The 21,524-nt window shown below is 43.5% G+C and overlaps 1 protein-coding gene across 1 annotated transcript in view; it reads left to right on the forward strand.

Moving 5' to 3' along the window:
* baz2ba (bromodomain adjacent to zinc finger domain, 2Ba) overlaps positions 1-21,524 on the forward strand; it is a 78,521-nt gene that overhangs the window by 42,959 nt on the left and 14,038 nt on the right. The window contains exons 3-20 of the mRNA XM_058630354.1: positions 3,878-4,054; positions 7,938-8,138; positions 8,228-8,389; positions 9,492-9,688; positions 9,794-10,006; positions 10,563-11,189; positions 12,678-13,455; positions 14,068-14,340; positions 15,123-15,183; positions 15,363-15,471; positions 16,286-16,387; positions 16,964-17,186; positions 17,371-17,463; positions 18,537-18,598; positions 18,894-18,959; positions 19,641-19,706; positions 19,945-19,989; positions 20,257-20,283. Of these exons, the coding sequence (XP_058486337.1) occupies positions 3,880-4,054; positions 7,938-8,138; positions 8,228-8,389; positions 9,492-9,688; positions 9,794-10,006; positions 10,563-11,189; positions 12,678-13,455; positions 14,068-14,340; positions 15,123-15,183; positions 15,363-15,471; positions 16,286-16,387; positions 16,964-17,186; positions 17,371-17,463; positions 18,537-18,598; positions 18,894-18,959; positions 19,641-19,706; positions 19,945-19,989; positions 20,257-20,283 (3,480 nt within the window). The 5' untranslated portion in view covers positions 3,878-3,879. The remainder of the gene's footprint in view (positions 1-3,877; positions 4,055-7,937; positions 8,139-8,227; positions 8,390-9,491; positions 9,689-9,793; positions 10,007-10,562; positions 11,190-12,677; positions 13,456-14,067; positions 14,341-15,122; positions 15,184-15,362; positions 15,472-16,285; positions 16,388-16,963; positions 17,187-17,370; positions 17,464-18,536; positions 18,599-18,893; positions 18,960-19,640; positions 19,707-19,944; positions 19,990-20,256; positions 20,284-21,524) is intronic.

The following is a 21,524-nucleotide window of genomic DNA, read 5'->3' on the forward strand; positions in this document are numbered from 1 at the left end:
CTCAACTATCTGCTGTAGACAAAAAAAAAAGCTCCTTTAAAACACTTACTTTCAGTTTTGTGGGTCTAATTAAAAAAATAAATGAATAAATAAATAAATAAATTCTTACCCTTGTTAGTAATACTCTCTTAAATTAAACAAACAACTGCAGAGGAGAAAAACTAACTTCCTGTTTACATTAGCATGTGCATCCCCTGTGTACCTGAATTGTCATGTGATGCGTTTTTAGACTTACTAGTGTGTGAACAGATGCTGTTTTTCAAATAAAAACGCAGTAGTATGGATGAAGCCTTTCTATATGGTCGGGAATTATTTTATGCATGTATTTAAAACGTACACTCATAAATCTTAATTAAAAGGTTTGGGAATTCCTGCTAATTTGTTTGGGGACCCACACAACCCAGTCCACCTTGAAATGTAATAGGTTATGTTATGTTACGGGGATTGATTTGCTTTTTGTCCCTATAAGAAAGACAAGTCCTCATAACGTGACTGTGTAAACAGATTTAGGTCCCCACAACATGAGTAACACACACACACACACACACACACACACACACACACACACACACACACACAGTATGGGCGGTCTTTTGTAACATTGCTACGCATGTAATTAAGCACCACTACTTACATGCACCACAGACACACAACACCACAAAACAAAATGCATGATGTAAGGCCACAAACCAAGCAGCCCCGGCCATTACAGCGCCGCTACATGCACGCACTCTATCTCTCTTTTATTCAGCCCTGCCCTCCTTTTCAGATCATACTGACATGTGAAGGCTCCTATATGAAGGGCACATGCAATCATAAATCCGCAGAGCTGTTTATAGCCACACTATCTCCTGAAGGGCCATTGCATCCAGCCACTATTAGCTGCACGCGCTGACAGCTGGGTGCTGCTGTGTGTGTGTGTATTTGAGGATGTGACTGTGAATTCGGGGCTGGAACACATCTTATAAATCATAGTTGGTCCATTAGCATAAATTCTGCCTCTCCTTTGCGCATATATACGTGAGACCTGCTGTTTCTGGTTCGCTCTGCGCTGCGTTGATTGGTCGGTGTTGTTCGAGTCAAATTGATTTAGCTGTTCACAGAGATTATAACGCTTGCCTTATACCGCCACTGTGGCGTGCCGTTAATTACCTATAAAATCAAGCTAATTCTGATGCTAAATCCATTTTAATTTCTTGTAATTAAGTCAGGATTGGATCCTTAAATACCTCGGCGCTCCATTATTGTAGCAATCATTGTTGTGGCTGTGCATTTGGTGGTACATTGCGGAGCTCAATCTTATTATTGTTATTAGATATAATTGCACTAAGTGATCAGTTTGTAGTTGTTGGAGGAAGATAGACTTGCCTTGCAGTCGTTTTTTCCTCCCCTCTTGCTGTCCTTCCTCTCGCCATCTCTCATCCCAGAGAGAGGCCCTATGAGAGACAGTGAGAGATGAGATGGGATGAGGGGGAGGGTGGTTCTGCTTTACACCTCTGCAAAGAAGGGATTGCTTTTTTTGTTGTTTGTTAGAGGGAAATCAATTCTGTTCACATCATCACATTTTGACAAGGCGAGGCATTAAGCGCAGATATTGAGAAACGACAGGAACGGTTTACAGCCTGTCCTTCATCTCCACACTTTTCCTTTCTTCTGCCTTTTTTTTTTTTTCCTCCACAGAAAAATCAGAGTGTATTGTCTTGCTTATCCTTTCTCCCCTTCAATCTTTTTATCCCCCTTTCTATCTTTCTCTGTTTTTTTTTTCATTTTTGTTCCTCCTTCCTCGGAAAAGGTAGGGAATGATCTGCTTCACTTACCAGCTGACACCACATAAGCTCGCTCATCCTCTGAGACATGCGCCTTTTGTTTTCATGTGCATTATGATAATTATGAAGGGCCACAGCTCCTCTCCATTTTCATCACACATCTAATGATACTTACATTTTTTTTGTCAGGAGCAATCAGAGGGGAAAAAATCACTCCTTTTTATCTATTGAAAGAATCCCTTTTTTTTTTTTTTTTACTCTTTCACATTTGACATTTAAAGGATGACAGCTGAAGTGAAGGAGCACAGAGTGTGGCAGCCATTCATCCAACAAAATGTGGCAGAGATGAAACAGTTCCTGGTTAAGATTACAATAAAACTCCTCATCCTCACTCGGCTGGAAATGTAATGCTCGTTTTTCGCTTGCTTCGCCTCATAATTTGGCTCCTAAACTCACATTCGTTCACCTTGCATGAGAGGCCTGGTTGGAAGGACCTTTGACCTTGCTCATAATTACACAACTGCCGTTCCTTTCACTGCAGCAATGGCAGCCATGGCTGCCCAAGTCCGATGGCACACCAGCCTCCTCCCAGTGGACTGCAGCAGGTTTTCTTGTCATCTGCGCCTCTCGCTCTCCCTCTCTCCCACTCTCCCTCTCTCTTGTCAGTGTTGCTCCTGGCGAAAGGCTGATACTTGATATTCAGAGGATAGCAGCTTTTGTCTCAGAGATTTAATCAGTGGCTCTGCTCCCACTGCAGAGGAGAGAGGGAGGGAGGGTGGTGGAAGGAAAGAGAGATGGAGGCAGAGACTGTTTATGTGTAATGACACAATAACAAAGCCTGCCTGTAAAACACAATCTGCAAACTGTGCTTTTGAAGGGGATTTTCAGTCCTGGATTAGTGTCAGGCAGAGGGATACGGGAAAGGAGATGAGAGGAAGAAAGCGTCAGGTTGACGTGATAGACAGGGGAAGTGATTTTTGTGTGGGTGCGCGTCTGCGGTGGAAACGTGTGACTGTTTGTCCACTTTTGGGCGCACGCGTGTGTGTAAATTCACGAGTTCTGACACTGTTTTGTGTTTATTTGCCTGCCACAAGTTAGCAGCTGTGCGGGCTCAGTGGCTCTGTCTTCTCAGTTGTAAGCAAACAGGGATTAAGGTTGAATGATGTGAGTGAAATATTTTGGCTGCCGAACGCCCGAATGAATGTCCCTCGCGAGGGTTTGTGTGGTCGGTCGGTTGATAATGGCTGGCATGGTGACTCCGTGAGACTGATAATGGACAGCGACTGAGCTGCTGGTTAATGCATCCATCATCTAAAAGCCTCTCCATTTAGTTTTAGTTCCAAACTGAAAGGACTCAGGGAGCAATGTTGTCTTCAAAGGCCTCAAAGAGCTCTTAAATTTAAATGACATTCCTTTTCATCAAAGAGGTGTAAAGGGATCTTTGTTGTCGAGCACAGGTGTGTGTGTGCGTGTGTGTGTCTGTGTGTACTTGTATTTGTTACCAATTTAGGAGCATTTTTTGGCATAAACGCTGACCTTGTCAGGACCAGTTGAGACCAGAACCTGCTCCTAATGAGGCACAGCCTCATTTCTGAGAAACTGGTTAAGTTTAGGGCTTAATTTTGGGGGCTTAATACTGGTTGTGGTATGAGTGTCTCTTCCCTTTTAGATTTTGTGTAACTTCTTCACGAGGTTTTCACTAACCTCTGTAATTCCAGCCTCAGCTCAGCAAACCTTTTGATAAAAGTGTCCCATTGTAGCACAAATGTTCTCAGCATGCATGTTTCTTGCATGAAAATGCAAAACTTTTTTTTTTTGTGTGCGTGCAAGTGTCTTTAAAGATGTCATCTTCTTTTCTACTTCATATAGCTCACGTCAATAGAGGCTGTGAGCCAGTGAGCATGGCTAAATAGAAATATTGTTCCTGGGAAGTGAGATGTGAAAGGAAAAGTGTCAGGAGATGTGTGCGTGTGTGTGTGTGTGTGTGTGTGCTTGAACACGTTGTGTGAGTGTGATAGTATGTGTGTGTGAGTTGGAGCATGTGCGTGTTTGTGTGTACGGGTGCGTGTGCTTTGCTATTGTAACCCTGCTGATTGGATTGTGTTTGACAGATATGGAGTCTGGAGAGCGGCTGGCCTCCCCTGCGCCCACCCTGTCTGCTGCTCGCACCTCCTCCCCTGCGGCCTCTTCCTCCTCCTCTTCGTCCTCTTCATCATCCCCTGCTCCCCACTCAAAGAGCAGCCTGGCCCCGAGTCCCTCAGCACTGGGATCCACCCTAAACACCTCTGGTAAGAAAACAACTCTTTTTCTCCCTCTGCTGATCACCTGTCCCTTTAAAAACTATGCGTACTGGGGGGGGGGAAAAAAGATAAACCAACACACAACAGTTTCCATGTAATCATAAAGAACATGACAGACATGGCTGCTCCTCTGTCTCCATGCCACTCACAGTCCTTCTCATTTCTTTACCATGAAAAATGACTTTCCCCCCACTATTAATTATATAGTTATTTTACAGCCTGTGTGAATACACCTCTCTCCCAGCTACAAGGGGTTGTTTTTTTTTTCTTCCGCTACCCTGACAGCTTGGGCTGCAATTGAAAAGCTGCTGCATTAATGAATCCCAAACAATTAAGGGGCTCTTTTGTGTGAGAAACACACACATGCTTCGCCATGTCTCCTGACAACCTTCAGCTCTCTGGCTCCAGCTGCCTCAGAGTCAGGCTCAGCACGACACTATGCACGCATGCACAAATGTTTGTGTGTGTGTGTGAGAGTGAGTAAGTGAGTGAATGTGTGTGTGTGTGAGAGAGAGAGAGAAAGAGAGAGAGATAGAGAGAGACTTTGCCTGCATGATTTAACATTTGTCAGCCACTCAGTGTCTAGTCAGCCCTGTCCAGCATTCAGCCTCTTTTCTATGTATTGGTCAAAGCCATTAGGCAAAGAGGTGTGTGTGTGTGTGTGTGTCATGTCTGTTGCTTCTTTAGGACCTTTCCTTGTATAAACATTAAACCAGTAGTCTTCGTGGGGACCAAAGCCTGGTCCTAATGAGGCAGAACCTCTCAGAAAAGTCCCGAGTTATTGTTAAAGGTTAGAGGAAAGATGTGAATTGTGGTTATGGTTAAGGTTAGGAGTTAGGCTTTGGTCAGGCTGTCCAAATGAATGGACGTCGATGCAACGTCCTTAAAAGGATAGCTGCGCAAACCTCTCTCTCTCTCTCTCTCTCACTGAGTGTGTTTGTGTGTGTCTTTGTGTTTTTCTCATATCCCCCGTGAGAGCAAGTGAATCATTTGCTCATACTCCCCCTTCTCCTCATATCTTAATGTCTTGCTGTTTTCTGTTGGCCTACTACACACACGCACAAACCGTGATTGTGTACCGCTGCTTTTTTCCTTTTCTTTCCATGATAGTCGTGTCTTTTGCTGTTACCAGAAGAGGAAGACAAAAAAAGAGGGAGCAAAATAAAGCCACTTGTTTTGTTTTGTCCTGCGTCTCCTCACTGTTGCCCCAAAGAAGATGCCATTAGGAGGATCTTCTCCTTATGCATTATACATCCCTCTTATCCCTCTGTGCCATTACGTGTGCTCAGATTTTCTAGATAAGCGATTTTTGGACTGAGCGTGGAAAGAAATGCTGAGAGGCAGGCTGTAAAACTGAACTGCTGCGCTTTGTGGGAATCAAGCGAGGCACTTTTTTCATTATATATGTATATACATATATACCTTGTTTAGTGCGTGAACTGTAACGCAAAAATATGCTTTATATAAATGCATTTAAATAAATCATTATCTCATTAGAGGCATCAAAATTAAAAACAAAAACATTGTAAAGCAGAACAACAAGAAAGTGTCAAGTGTGAGAGTATCAGGCACAGATATTGTGTCATCACACACTGTGCAGACATTGATTCAAGGTCCTTTGCCGATGTGCCAATGAAAAAAGAACACAAAAACAAGTATGGACTCTCTCTCAGTGCGTGTGTGTTTGTGTGTGTGTGTGTACGTGTGTGTGTGTCATTGATGAGGATATCACTTGGAGAATAAAAGCTGATCGGCGCTTGTAGCACTTTTCTCCTTCTGGGATCAACTCACGGATGCAATTAACTTAAATCTGTCTGTGGAAATTTGATTGACTGCAACAAACAACAAATTAATCCCCCTTCGGCAGCATCCAAACATGAAAAAAGCAGGCGGTGCAGTTTGTCAAAGAGGAGGAAGGATTGAAACAGAAAGAGGATGAGGGAGAGAGGCAGAGACACTGAGTGAAGGAAAAAGAGAGTGGGTAATCCTAGGTATGTCTGCTCTGTGCTTCGTTTCTCGCCTGGATTTTTTTTAGATTTAATTATTCCCCTGCATTGGAAGCCTGCATTAATATTGAAAAGGCATTTGCAGATGCCACTTTGTGTTGCCTAGAAAAGGAGCGGGGTGTGTGGGGGGGGAGAGAGAGGTGGGCACCCCGGGCACAAGTGAATGCTGTGGCTGGCCTTTCTGCCGGTTGCATTGCAGTCGTTTATCTTCGTATCCCCGAGCTGACTCTGCCGAGGCGTCTCTACATATTCAGCATATTCTAATGACATTCAAGAGGCAGATTTTGCTGTCTTGTGGTCACGAGGGGCCTTGAAACCAGCACAAAGGGCCGCGCTCCCATGTGTCACCCTGCTGGCATTTTGTTGTGAGGGTTTGTTTCTTGCCGCAAAGCCACAAACCGTTTCTCACTTTAAAACAGTCCACGGGGCTGCGTCTTCATTTCCAGTGCTCCAGTGCACGAAACTGGCCCCACTGTGTAAAGTCGCTCAGTGGGTAATTAAATCCCGGACTGCATTAGATGAGAACACCCTGCTCCAGTGTCAGTCTGTTTTACATTTTTCTGTGGCGCGTGCAAGTGTATAGTCGTTTGACATTTTCATCCGCATTGTGCACAACACTTTCCTTTTCTTCAGTCATCACTTTTTTTTGCATGTGTATTACCTGGCTTATGCAGAGGCATCAAGCAGGCTTGCTCCCCTCCTCTGGAATAGAAATTGAATTTGCATGAAATATGCTCACACCAAATTGCATCTGACTCTGGGAGGAGGTAATACGTGGCAGTCGCCCCTGCCAGAAATGATTGTGCTCAGGGAAACGCTCGACGATGATGATGTTGATGAAGTATTCTTCTGTGCTGAAATTGAATGCCAAAAGGATAGAGGGAGGTTAGCTTTTTTACACCTTATACACACACACACACACATGCACGCGCGCTACCCTTCTTTCACATCGAGTCTTTGTCACTATGCAGCTGCAGAAACTGGAGAAATATCAATACACAAATACCTTTATGCCGAAATTGGACTGTGACAAAATGGTCTGTAAATTTAAATGAGAGTGTGCTACTGTATAGACATAAGCATCAAGCAGTAGTCGGTCTGTCGCGCTTTGAAGCAGGCGCCTTTTAAAATGAAGTGCAGTGCGCTCAGCGGACGTTAAATCTGAAGCTAATTCTTACACAAATAGAAGACAGTTGCTCTGCATTTAATTCAAATGTCAGGTGGATGAGAAGCAACACATGCGGCGGCTGTTCAAACCTCGTCTTTACACCTTGTCAATTCTTACATCAAGAGCTCGGCGAGGTAATTTGAGCACAGGGATATCAGTCCACACACAAAACATATATATATACAAAACTAACACGAGGCCAATGAGTAACACTTGAGGTTCAGTAAACAACTGTCATCCCAGCAATGATGTCAACATTCCGCTTTATGGAAGAAAGGATTGTTTCCTTGTTGTTATTTTATTTATTTCTTTAAATATATACAAATAATAACATTAAATCATCGGGAGCGTGTATTTTTAGACTGATAAAAGCAAAAATGCAGCTTCTGTGTGGAATTCATCCTTTGATCCTGTGAAATAGGAAGCAGTGGTTTAAAAACTCAGAACTGACATTAAATAGGCCAATAAACAATTGTCGGCAAGGAACTGGAAACACAAAGGCTTGTGTTACACAAACAGCATCCTTTCCTCCTCATACAGGTCAATATGTTGTGCACATGTTTGTTGATTGAAAGACAGAAAATGAGGATATATAACTCTACTTGTTGAATTGTAGCACTGGTCAGTGTATGCCTGTGCTCAGCTCTTTGATATGAAAGCGTGTCAACATGTCCTACTTGGTTTGGATTTATGTCAGGCCGTCTGTTTGGAGCAGCAGGAGAGCAGCCCTTCATTGGCTCCACATTGTCAAGTGCCTTCCCTTTGGTCAACCACCCAGCCTTCGGAGCCCTGTACACTGCCGGAGCAGGCCGGCCGGAGTTTGGAGGCCTGGGCTCCCTGGGCTCCCTGGGCATGTCAGCTGCTCTGGCTACCCACCCACAGCTAGGAGCTCTCTCTGGTAAGACGGGGACTTTGAAAAACTTTTAGCAGCAGTTGGCTAAATGTGGATGTGTCATCATTCCTCTCCTCTCCTCTCTTCTTCAACAGAGTGGTGGCGAGCTGCTGAAGCCCACGGAAGGGGAGCTGCTGCCTACCTCCCCTCTTTCATCAGCTTTCCTCCTTTCTTCGCCCCGCACATTCAGCCCAACCACATCGCCAGTCCAGTTCAGATCCGGATGCCTGGCAAGAATAGCCACGGCCCACCCAAAGGTACAACATCCGCTTCATCCACACTGCACTGTTTTCATTTAAAAACATCCACACTGGTCAGGATAGACACTTACATCTTTGCGAGTTATGTGTTTTAGTCTGGATGTGCAGGAACAGAGACCTTTGAAAACAATTTATAACGATTTATAAAACGTCCATCCTTTACTGTGATTATTTGTCATACATTAAAAAGGTACAAATGTTTTATCAAAGCATTTAGTTAGTGGACTTCATGTGTTTCTCTTGATTTCTTGAATTCATCTTGAAGCTGCTCCTCTAATCTCAACAAACGTAGGTCCTACAGAAGCAATGAAATTCACCAGGGTCTTTGAATGCGTCTCATAAGCTGCTCCCGCTAGCTCAACACACCGTGAACCGGCGTATTTGAACCGGGTTGTTGTTAGAAATGCCCATCCCTACTTTCTGATTGGTTCTTATCAGCCACAACTCAACTATGAGCTATGAATGAAAAAGATATACCCATTGTCCACGCTTGAAAACTGAAAACTCCCCATTTTTAGTGTAGGCAGGCAAAAACTGAGACCTTTGCAAATGACGATGCTGTTACCTGCATTCACGTCCCAATTGGTTCTTATCAGCCAAGGCAGAGAAGAGAACGTGCCTCCTTTTTACACTGGTACTGAATGGTCACATGATATATGTTTTCAGGTGTGTTAATATGGACGCAGATTGCTTTTATCTGTAAACACCATTTTCAAATGAAAACACAAGGACGACGGCTAAACACATTTCGTCTTGTGATGAGATTTCTCCCTCTCAAGACACATTTAATGACTTTCAGTCCTCACTTAGTGATTCTGTCAACCCACCCTCTCCCCCCTCCTATACCTCACACTCTTTTAATTTCACAGTATCTTTTAATTTATCTTTTATTATGTAAACCACTCATGTTGGGCTTCTGGCTCACACTGCTGGCATGTTTGATGAGATGCACATATAAATCAATATTCTTATTTTTTTTTTATCATCCTTACTTAATTCTGCTGTTAGTTCCAGATATTTCATTATTCTGTGTAGCCGAGTTCTCAGATAAGAAGGAGCTAATGGGTAAATACATGAGATCTGCTTTTTGTGTTTCTAGGGGTGAACGGGGCAGTGAATGGCAGTGGGATCTGTCCTCCCTCTACACAACCGAGCAGCTTTTCCACAAGTCCAGCTCCTGTCCAGGCATCGAGCAAGACTACCAAAAATTCAAACCCTGCTAATAGTCACTGTAGCAGTCCTCAGAGCAATCCGGCAGAGTTGGCGGAAAAGCCGATCGAGAAACCGAAAGAGAAGGTGAGTGCTGACACTATGTTTAGAAAATGACATTTGAAATGCAACAAGTTAGGATACTTTTTTTTTACAGTGAAGCTCGTTCTGTTTGTGCTTTTCCTGCAACAGAAGCCACGCAAGAAGCCAGCGGACACTTCTGTGGCGAGCAACAGCGAATCTGGCACATCCTCCGACAGCTCCAGCGACGGCTCCCTCAGCAGTGATCTAGAAGACCTTGCAGAGGACGATGAAGACGACGATGACGATGACGAGGACGACGAGGACGAGGACAAGCAGAGTGAATTGTCGGACTCTGAGAAGAGGACAAAGAAGAAAACAAAGGTGAAGATGCTGTTGTGTTTTTTAGCTATGCCGAAAACAGACTCCTACTGTAAAGCCTCAAAATTTACATTAACCGGTAACATGTCAGTTTTTGAAACTGGAAGTTCTTAGGTGTCACCAGCTGTGGTTTCCACCAATGTGTAGTGTATTTTGTGGCCTGCTTTCTTCTAAATGGAAACATAAGGTACAAAGTTGACATCAAGTGCTGTTGAAGAAGACCTGTAACTAGTGATTGAGACCATTAAATCTTTACTCGCATTATAAATCTAGTGACAAGTAGAAGCTCATTTTTTTGAACTCCATTCAAATGGAGTTCTTCTGCAACCAGTCACTGCTGTTTCTGTCCAACTTCCTCAGAATCATGTTTCAAAGGGGAAGCCTACTACCTTTTTATATATACAGTCTGTGAACAATGCACTATGCTTAGCTTTCTGCACTCGGTGCACAGAGCTGTCATTTACCGAAGCGGAGTCCAAAATGTCAGATTGATTAAAATATATTATCATACCATGAGACTGTTCTTTGTTCTCACACTTTTTGTGTGTTTCCTGCTCAGGTTTTGATACCCAGCACTGGAACTGCAAAGGCTGACAGAGCACTCTGTGGGAAAACACAGGGCAAGAAAGACACACAAACCCAGAAGGTTCCCTCCAACCCCCCAAACCTTGTCCCGTTACCCCGCTCTGCGTCCCCTCCTGCCTTGTCCCAAACATCACCGCTGGCTCTGCACGGCTCCCGCTCTTGGACAGAGGGATCACAGCAACACTTCAGTGTGATCCAGTCCACTGGCCTGGCTGTCAGCTCAAAGCCCCTGGCTCTCCTCGCTCAGTCCCGCAGGGAGACCTCGCCGTCTTCCTCACCCATAGCCCTCACCACATCTCCAAAGGCACTCTCCAGCAACGCCTCGCCCAAACCTCCCAAACTGCTGCCCTCCTCCTCCCCCCAGCACCTGCCCCTCTCCCTCTGCTCCTCCCCTAAGCCTCTCTCTGTCCCCTCCCCCCCCCACTCAACTTACCCGCTGTCTACCTCCCCGAACCCCTTTGGCTTGACCTCACCTGTGACGAGCTCCCAGAAGTCATCGCTGAAGCCGCCCCAGCACGCTCTTCCCGGCGTCAGCAAATCCAGCAAAAGGAAATTGCTGGAAGCTTCACTCGCGCAGATCAGTGAGTTCAGGCTCAAACAGGTAAGACGATGTGAAAACGGCAGCTTCTTCTTTTTTGAAAAACCAAACGACACACAGCACTCTGCATATTCACAATAACATGGGAAACATATCTGCGTAGTCAGCGTTTGTTAACAGAGTTATTCACAGCAAATTGACAGTAATTAATTTATCCACTGGTGCTGAGTTTGCACTTAGATTCACCGTTATATGTCTCTCTTTACTTCATCACTACGACACGATTATTAGCTCTTTTAATCTGGTGGCCGTATAGCACATTTAACTCTAGATCTACATAGAGCGCGGGCAGCCGCAGACCTATTACTGGTGTGTAAACTCACTTAGAAAACAATATATTATTTACTATTTCTGGTTCTTATTCACAAGAGGCTGGGGTTTTGTCTTAAAAAGCCTTGTTCAAACGATTAAATGGCTTTAAATGGCTCAGACATCAGAGAAACTCAATTTACATGTTAGTTTCCTGCACTAATCTTGACAGAGGCAAGAGGTTTGAATGAGTAAATGTTTGTCTTTTGTCAAAAAAAATGTTCAGAACATGTGGTAGTTCAGCAGCTTTATATGTAAGGTTTTCTAACATCACTCCTCTGGATTTTAACGTCCATACACTGCAGTTTGACAACAGGTAGTTAAACTTTGAAGTATTCACGGTATTGAAGTGACTTATGGTGGTTATAGTTTTTTGCCTATTGATAAAAATGCAGCCTCTGCACACATGGTGCTGTATTATTTATGTTTCTGGGAAATTCAGATGAAACACTATTACAAGTGGCACTTTTATTTGTTTTGACTTCACAAATTTAATTTCTTCGGATGAAATATGAATGATAGCCCAGTAATCAATAAGCTAAACCCATTGAGATCAGCCTGTTCTGTGAAAAATCATTTCCCCTCTCTTGTTTTACCAGTGTAGAGAAGTTTGCAACGAGCTAAATTCCCCTTGTGGTTTCAGCACTGTTACTGTATTTCATGGTCTGTGAAATTGATTTGTTTCACTTCATATCACATCCAGTTGAAAGTGCAACATTAAAGTCGAACCTGCTTCTGCTTAAACACAGACTGAAGCAAACTTGTCATTGGTGAAAAGACGAGACAAAAACATACTCGGCTGCACGATGATAAGGGACGACGGAGCTTTTCAAATTTGCGCACAAATAATTACAAATAAGAAACACTCGGTATCGCTCTAAAATTATAATCTTGGCCGAGTACAATGCCTTTGGTTATTGCATTTATGTTCTTTTTGTGTCCCAGAAAGAGGCTTAGACACAGTTAACTGTACCAGTGTTCTGCATTGTAGTTTTGTCACCTGCTCAAACAATCAACAGTGATGCAAACTGACAGCTAGAGCAACTCTACTTTGTCCCGTCTCTTTTCTCATTTTTTCCCTAACCTTCTTTGTTCCTCTCATTCTGGTTTTTCCCTCTCCCTCCCCCTGACTCTCTGCCTGTCCTTGTTCTCTCCCTCTCTCTCCTCCTCCTCTATTCCCAGACTCTCATGTCCCAAGGGCAGACATTCCCAGCTGAGCTAAAGAAGCAGCAGCAGGGGCCAAACAAGTCTCCCAAGAGGACGTCTCTGTCTTCATCGCCATTGCCACCTGCTCCGCTTCATCCACCCCAGAACAATCACTCCAACCTCTTCCTCTCGAGTGCCCTGCTGGGGCTCCCTGAACCCCACCACCCAAACGGAGTCATCCAAAGCACCACTCAGGACGCACCTTTGGCCCTCATCAGCAAACCTCGCAAAGACTCAGCCTCTAAAGGCAAGTCCCCTCAGTGCGACTCCGAACCTGGGTCAATGCCTGTCAATCTGAGCACAGGGGCGAGCAGGACCCAGGCCAGTGCCCAGGCTGGGTCTCTGTCACAGCCCTCCACTACCTCACCCCATGCAACAGGCCATGGATCTAGAAAGAACAAGTCCCCCAAGGGTAAGGGACAGACACCAGGGCTCGCACAGGGACCGGGACAGGGACCAGCAGACCCTTTAGCTGCCTGGAAGGGCTTCTCTCAGAACCACCTGGTACAATCTCTTGTAGATTTGTTTCGTGGAGGAGAGTCTGGGATCGGGATTCCTGGAGTGAGCATCCCTGGAGTTGGCATTCCTGGGGTGGGGATTCCCGGGACGTGTAACCCCACAGCTGGTCTCCCTGCTAACAAGGAATCCGACGACTCCGGAGATGACGACGACGATGAGGATGACGACCTTGACGACCTTGAGGAGGAGGAGGAAGAGGAGGAGGATGAGGAGGACTCAGATGACAGTCTCTCAGGTTTGTACCAGAGTGATGATAACTTTCCCTGAATCGTATTGATCTGTGCTGCAACTCATTTTTTAGGTTACAGAATATATAATTTAATCTAGAAAATTTGTGAAAAGCATAAAGTATTAAATTAAGCATAAAGGGTCAGCGTGTAATAATTTGTGACATAAATGATGAGACTGCAGAGTGCTACAAACTCAGCCCTGCCTCTCCCATGTGCGTTGGAGAACTACTGTGGCTTTTGCACACCATAAAGGATTTAAACACTCTAAAACAACTATGTCCACTCTCCCACTCTCTCCTTCTTCTTCTTCTTCATTGGTTTATGTGTCGGGTTTATGTGGGCAGAGCTGTTCTTGCTCGTTTGCATAGTAAGTTTTCACTACAAACCGGGTAATTCGCATTTGTTCTGTCTGCTCAAGATGGAGAGCAAGCACCGTCGCTGAAAGTACATACAAATTACTTTAGTCAAAGACAGCAGCACGTCATCAGTAATGACCAATCAATCAATTGACCAGCTGTTTCAGGGGGAAATACCGCAACCATTTGTCATCCTAGAAACACAGTTGTACGGTTTATTTTGTGGATTTGACTGAGTCTGTCTTGGTTTCCCTATTCCAGAGTCGGACAGTAACTCAGACAGCGACGTCTCTGGGAAGAAATTGAAGGAGTTAAAGCTGCTGCCATCTGGATCATCTAAAAAGGAGATGACTCCCCACAGGCTAACCAAAGGCCCTGAACTACTGAACACCTCAACCAATCACACCTCCACCAGCTGCTCCCCTCTCAACCTACAAGTCATCAAGACTCCCACTATTGTCACCAGCTCCAGTGCCTTGGCCTATCATAGCTCTCCAGGCTCATCCTCCTATAGCTTAGCCTCCTCTCCATTAGGTAATGTGTTTAAAATCATGTATGCAGAAAATGAACTAAAGGAATGTGAAATATGGTTTTAGGATCTCACACTGGAGAAGCCAAAGAGGTGCAGCATACTGCCGAGAGAGCGTATAATTAGATATTATCAGTTAGTTGTAAAGAGTGGTTGTTACCTTAAGGGAAACAGGAAGTGTTGCAGTGTGTTGCCATCGACTAACTGTAGCTCTGAGGTCTTGTAGTAACAAGCCCAAGAGCCCTGTTGGCTTGTTTGGCATAGTGACAAGATTAACTCCTGCCTTCTATCTTTGCTGAAATATGGGTAGATTTCAAGGAATGTTCCAAATAGACGCTCTCGTCATTGTTATTTTCTTTTCTCTCAGGCTTTATGTTAAAGCCACAGCGCGTAACCTTTGGTGATTTTTGTTGTTGATTTCCACAGAAACAATGTGGAAACAGGCTCTGTCAAAACATCAGACCTGACTGAGCGAGTGTTACAACTGCGGATTTAGACAAGTGTTTGTACCTGCTTTGACATTTTAGCTTTCTGATTTCAACTCTACATCACCAGATGAGTGTGTGTACAGTATATATTTAACTTTTGTGGTCACGTGATGCCGGTAAATGCCTCTTTAAAGGCCAGTGCACCTATTTTATACATGTGTAATTCCTTAACAGCCTGGTATAATTAGCGTGATAAGTTCAGGGGCTTTGACTGCTGCAACTGTGCATGTCTCTGTGTGAGGTTTTCGAGTCACAGGTTGTGCTGTCAAATTAATGGTTGAACTCTGTCTCTCCACAAGGCTTAGGGAAGAGGAAGAGGGTGATGGATGAGAAGGAGTTGATGATACCTCTGGAGCTGGGGTAAGTACAGGAAGCAGAGAGAAAAGAAAATGACTCACTTTGGTGTGTTCATTTTCTTTTTGCCCGTCGCCTGATCACACACACGGTCAAAAATGTAGGAGACTGTTTTTTTCCTGAACAGTTGCTTTTGTTTTCTATTTTTATTTTCTCTTTACATCGGAAAAAAAAAAAAAATCCAGATGGCGGAGAGAAACAAGAATCAAATCAGTGGCTGGACGGCCGCAGGGCGAGGTGGCCTACTATGCCCCATGTGGCAAGAAACTAAGGCAATACCCAGATGTAATGAAGGTACCATGGCCTCAGCGCTGCAGTTTAATCTACATCCATGATACAGAAGCAGATGTTTTGAGGCATACAGATGAGCAGATGAGCTTGTGACAGTGATTACTTGTGGGAAACATTGTGGGTGGTGTGGTTTTATGATTTATTATATACTCTCTATTGTAATTGCAACACTGCTATTTTATATTTGCTCAAAACAAATGCTTGGGTATCATGATTTCTTGTGTATTATCTATGCTGTTGCCCCCCACATGCACTCCACCCCCCCCCACCCCTACCCTGCTTTCTATGACCCTAATCATGAGCGATGATATTTTCAGATCCTCTCCTTGTGCCACTTTTTTTTCCCCCCCCTCATCCCCTTTCCCTCAAAAAAAATGTGTTGGGATGCACAGCTTTGGTCCTATTTATACAGTTTATTTTAATGTGCAATTGTCTCATATTTGATCCATTAAAAAAGCTGATATTAAAAGCTGCTTTTGGGTAGTAGTTGGAACAAAAATGAAAAAGTGTACTCACTCAGGAACACTCACTCCCTGCTAGTGGGTCAGTAGGCAGTAAAAAGCCCAGCAAAGCCACTGATAAATAAGAAAGGGCCTGAATTGTGCACCCCAAGGTCAGAACCGTTATTCTCTCCTGAGAGCTCTTGCTCTTTTTTTGTCCCCCCAGCTTTTATAATGATTAGTAGCACTGCACAGATGCACACTGTAACCTTAGACTCCCTTCAATTCTAGTGCCTCCCACTTGCTTTTCAATGTCGCAAATTTCACCGTTTTTTTCCTTGCCTAAACCAACGCCATTATTATTTTCTCTTCTGTAGTATCTATCCAGAAATGGAATAAGTGGCATCACGCGTGATAATTTTAGCTTCAGTGCAAAGATAAGGGTTGGTGACTTCTATGAAGCCAGAGAAGGACCCCAGGTGACTGCCTTTCGTCTCTCTGTCTCTCTCTTTCTCTCCCTGATCCCTGTTCATCTTTTCATCTAGTGGCAGGCAAAACTTAATGCAGCAGTCACTCTCAGGGCCTGGATAGAAATCAACCACAGACCTGAGTAGTCTTAGTGCATAGATCTCTTACTGTGCATGGAGAAATGTGATAATACATAAGCTGACGTTACTTCCACAGGTGACCAGTCATACAGTATATGCCATTTTATGTCTGTGAATAAAGTAGAACATGTATGTTTATGATTGCAATCGGAATAGAAAAGAACATGTCATATGTCATAGTTGATGCATGCATTGCAGAGGAGCTAGAAACATGTTGTACAAATGATTAAATAAATGATTCATTAATATACTGTGTAGTCACCAATTCACTATATATTATAGAAAATAAAGTAATAGGTTATCTAAGAAAATATAGCCCTGTTGAATTCACCTTGTCAGAGTACAGTTAGCTAATGATTAAATTATTCCTCAGTCACATGAAGCGACTCACTCTTACATCTTCCCACAAACTCTCCACGTCTGCTCTTTTCTTTCTACTCTCTTAAGGGTTTACATTGGAGCCTGTTGAAGGAAGAGGAAGTCATTCCTCGTATTTTGGCAATGGAAGGTCGCAGGGGTCGCCCCCCAAATACGGAGCGCCAGTTATCGGGTGACGGCGCCAACGGTAGCCGTCGGAGGAAGGGACGGCCCCCGAATGTAGGCAGTCCGCTGGGGAATGAGGGCCCCAGTCCCAGTGAGGTCAAACTTCTGCGCAAACTAGAGGCTCAAGGTGAGCAGGGGGACACCACGTCTGGAACTCTAGAACCCTGTAGTAGTCACGTCTACTCTTGTAAAAACATGCACATTTCAGTTTGTTAAAATAGTCATTCATAAATAGTGTAAATGAAATGTATGACAAGTAAAACATAATAATTTCCCACTCACAGTCCTTTTTTCCCCCCGGTTTTGTGCAGAAATAGCCCGACAGGCCGCGCAGATGAAAATGATGAGAAAACTGGAAAAGCAAGCGCTGGCACGTGCAGCCAAAGAGGCTCGGAAGCAGCAAGGTAAACACAGTCCTTTGTCATGTTAACAAGAGCATGCAGTCATAAGGACGGCAGTGGGGGTTATTTGGTCAGTGAGTCCGGCCCTTTGAACCTCTTTGATTTAACTGGGTGCAGTGCAAAGACAGCAGGACCAGTGTGTGTAGATACATATTTATTTCCATCACTTTAAAGCACAGGCTTCAATCCTTTTCCTGCCCTAATCTTTATTTCTGCCTTGCCGCTGTCTTCAAACATTATGCTTATACATATTTAAATTCCTACGCAAAGCATTGAAGCAATAAAAAGTCAAATTAAAACTGCAATAGTGTTTGCTTAGGGATTACTTCAACTCAGAGCTAACAGCAGGCGTGTGATATTTTTCTGAAAAATAAAATGCGCCCATATATTTAAACCGGATAAGACAATTTTCATTTGTACTTTCAAATTCACTTATACATATTTTTAATCAAACCGTCGCCACTAAAATATGGAAATGAGCTCAGAGCTGCTGAATAACTTTGGTTGATAACTGGTGACCTAAAATCTGCACTGCTCTTTTTGTACAAAATGTTATGATAATAAAATAAAACAACCTCTAAAACTGGTCAAAATGCATTATCTGCTGTAACTCCTGTTGTAGATGACTGATAGAACTTGCAATTGTAATTGATTGAAACTTTTTTTTTGGTGGTGACACTCGTCACTCTTTTTTCTACCTTTCAAAGTGTGAGTCACTCAAACGCGGCACTGCAGCATCTTTTTATGCGTACCCATAAAAGACGACAAGCCATTGCGACCCAGCGTGTGCAAAGTCGTGCATAATACGTCTCTGACTCTTTTTTACTGCCATTCATCTAACACTTAATATTGATTTTGAACACGTGAACCAGCCATTTCCAAGAGATTTCTGATAAAGAGTCGTGTATATGTTATTTAATACATATACACGTGTTTAAAACTTTAAAATCAGACCAAAGAAAGGTGTTTTTACATCTGTGACATTTTAGTTGCAATCTAAACAAAGCTGCACAGGTGGTTTTTAGCTTTGCGTGTCATTTCTGTTTGCCTCTAATACACTGACTGGACTGTTGCAGCTATCATGGCAGCAGAGGAGAGGAGGAAGCAGAAGGAGCAGATCAAGATTCTCAAGCAGCAGGTGGGTCTTCTTAACGCCTGTGCTGACAAATGTTTTTCTTCCCTCTCTCCTTATCTCGGTGTCCTGACTCACAAAGCCCTTGTCTCCACTGCAGGAAAATGCTGAATGGTTATTTGGTGATGCTTTAAAGCTCGCTCTTAAATTACCGTCATTACCTCTAGTGCTAAACTTATTGGGTTTTTTTTTTTTTGTGCCCGTCCCAACTGGGATGAAGTGGTTAGAAAGAGATTTTTATCTCAGGATGTTTTCCAGTGTCTAAAATATTGAGAGATTATGTTGTTGTTTTTTAAAACAGGAAAAGATCAAGCGAATTCAGCAGATTCGGATGGAGAAGGAACACAGGGCGCAGCAGATTTTGGAGGTACAGAATTTGATCCAGCAGCAACTCTGATTAAGCAGAACATTCCTGGATAGTTACAACCCCTCAGTCTATAGTGTTTTAATCTTCCTAAAGCTCATTACTGAACAGCGGCATGCATTGGAGGGAGTTGCGTCGTCTTAGGCATAATTCCACATGGAACTAATGCTAAATTGGTCTTGGTTTGACGGCTGTTGAATATTAAAATGGCTGTTGCTGCCTCTTCAGACCTTATTTAAATTGGACAGAAAAGTATTTTTTTCATCAGACAACAGTAACAGTTTAGCATAAGTGGGTCGAGAGAAAAAAAAAAAGAAAAAGGTGCTGTTTTTCCACACACACACACACATGCAAAGATGCATCCACACACAAACACATATGCAGACACACACAATTATACTGCAAGAGCTTCAAAGTGTTTTAGCAGGCAGGACTAAATCAATTTTGAGTTGATACGGTTGGCAAGCCACTCTTAACAGGAGGCTCCAACATTTTCACAATTACCAGTTAAAGAGATACATTATTCATTTGCTGTGTTTTACAAATTTGACTGGCATTTGGGAGCATGGAGTCTTTGCTCAAACTGCAAACAATCAGTGAAAGTGCAGCAAAGTCCTCACCCAAGACTGATTGATGCTTGCTTGTTTGCCTTTGTGATTCCTGACCGGAATCTTATATTCACAGGCCAAACGCAGGAAGAAGGAAGAAGTGGCCAATGCCAAAATATTGGAAGCTGAAAAACGAATAAAGGTACGCTCATACATTTTTAAAGAAGCTCTTGATACAAATGTAAGATTATCATACATACTCTTTGCTCAAGAATAACATACATTAAATGGGACGCAAGTCCTTTCTACACAGAAGGTAGCAATAAAATTAGAGCCCCTTTGAAACGGCCTGAAATTCTATCAGACTCTAGTGATTTTCATGGTATTGGACCGTGGAAGCATATTGATTTTTCCCTCATAATCTTTTTCTTGCCTTCAAGGAGAAAGAGTTGAGGAGACAGCAGGCGGAGCTGCTCAAACACCAGGTAGGCATTCACTATAATTTGCTCAGGCCATTGAACCTAATAGTTACTGCTGAATAAAGCTTTTATCTCAAACTTTAAATAAGAATTTGTGTATGTGTGTGTGTGTGTGCATGAGTATATTTAAATACAGGTGTGGGTGTGTGTGTGTGTGTGTGTGTTTGCTGTATTAAATGAAAGTCTTGAGTGTTTCTCTTTATTGACCTCCAATGCTTATTAGTACTGGATTTTACTTCTGTTCCTTAATATTTTGCCAACTCTCTCTGCCAGGAGTTGGAGAGGCATAGACTAGATATGGTATGGGTATGTTTATTTTTGTACATCTAACACCTGCATCGTGTAACTGGTTGTGTTATGGTTGTCATAGCAATGCATTAAGTGTAGCACTGGCTGCTGTCATACTACATTCTTCTGCATGGCTTTCCAGCAAAACCAACAAAACAGAAAAAAAAAAATCAAAAACAAAAAAAACAACAAAAGGAGTCAGTATGCTGCCTCCATCTGCTCGTCCTGAGGGACAACTGACCCTGTCACGGTGGCCAGGCAGCTTCTGTCCCCCCTCCCCCATCCTACCCCCCTCCTTTTTTTACTCCAAATGCATTGCAAAGACTGCAAGCCCAGTCCTCACTCACTGTCTGAAAGTGCACCTGAGGAGTTTCCATCCATCACATACTGTATACATTGTCTAACCGTTGAATTGGCGTAGCCTGTGTTACCCATGCGTGCTTGACGACTCTCGGCCCCAGACACCGAGCTTGTGTCTGTCTGTCCGTCCGTCCGTCCGTCCGCCCGCGCATCTGTGCTGCCGTCCACCCGAGCGCTGGACGTTAACCAACCACATCCCAGCCTCTCTGTCATTCACTGTTCCTGTACTCTGCACAAAGAATGAAAACAGCTACTGAGAATCATTTTGTCTTTACGGTGGAGACACTTCACCACCACACACCCTCACCCCTCTGAAGTTTGGTGACGAGGGTACAACAGGAACCCTTAATTGAAAAAAAAAAAAAAAAAAACCAACAACAAAACAAAAAAAAACGATATAGACTATTAAATATATATTAAAAAAGATAACCAGTTGAATTTCCACCATGAGGACAAATATGGTTCTTGTAGCATTTTATTTTGGCCTGGCTGTCCTGCTTGTAGCCCTTCTCACTCATACACAGTCGCAGCTGAATCTAAAGGCCTGCCTATCTGTTTCACAGAGTGTTACATTAACCCCCCCTTGTACCTTCACTCTGAGCATAATGGGGGGGGGGGATTGAGAGACATGTAATAATCCTGTATTTAAAGATGTCATGTGCAAACTGACATCATTGCACCTGATGTATCTGCTATCAGAGTAACCTTTAACACTATTCAGCATTTTTGATGAACGGTGAATGTAGAAAAAGCTGAATGCCACGGGCTTCACGTCCTTTCTCAGCTTGTCCTTTTTGAACTTCTTCTCCCTTTTTGTAGATGAATCAAACCAGTAAGAGCATAGACGTACTGCAGCAGAGTTCCTGGCATCCAGCCTGTTCTGTTTATTGCAG

Source organism: Solea solea, chromosome 5 (assembly GCF_958295425.1).
Source record: "Solea solea chromosome 5, fSolSol10.1, whole genome shotgun sequence".
Taxonomy (NCBI): domain Eukaryota; kingdom Metazoa; phylum Chordata; class Actinopteri; order Pleuronectiformes; family Soleidae; genus Solea; species Solea solea.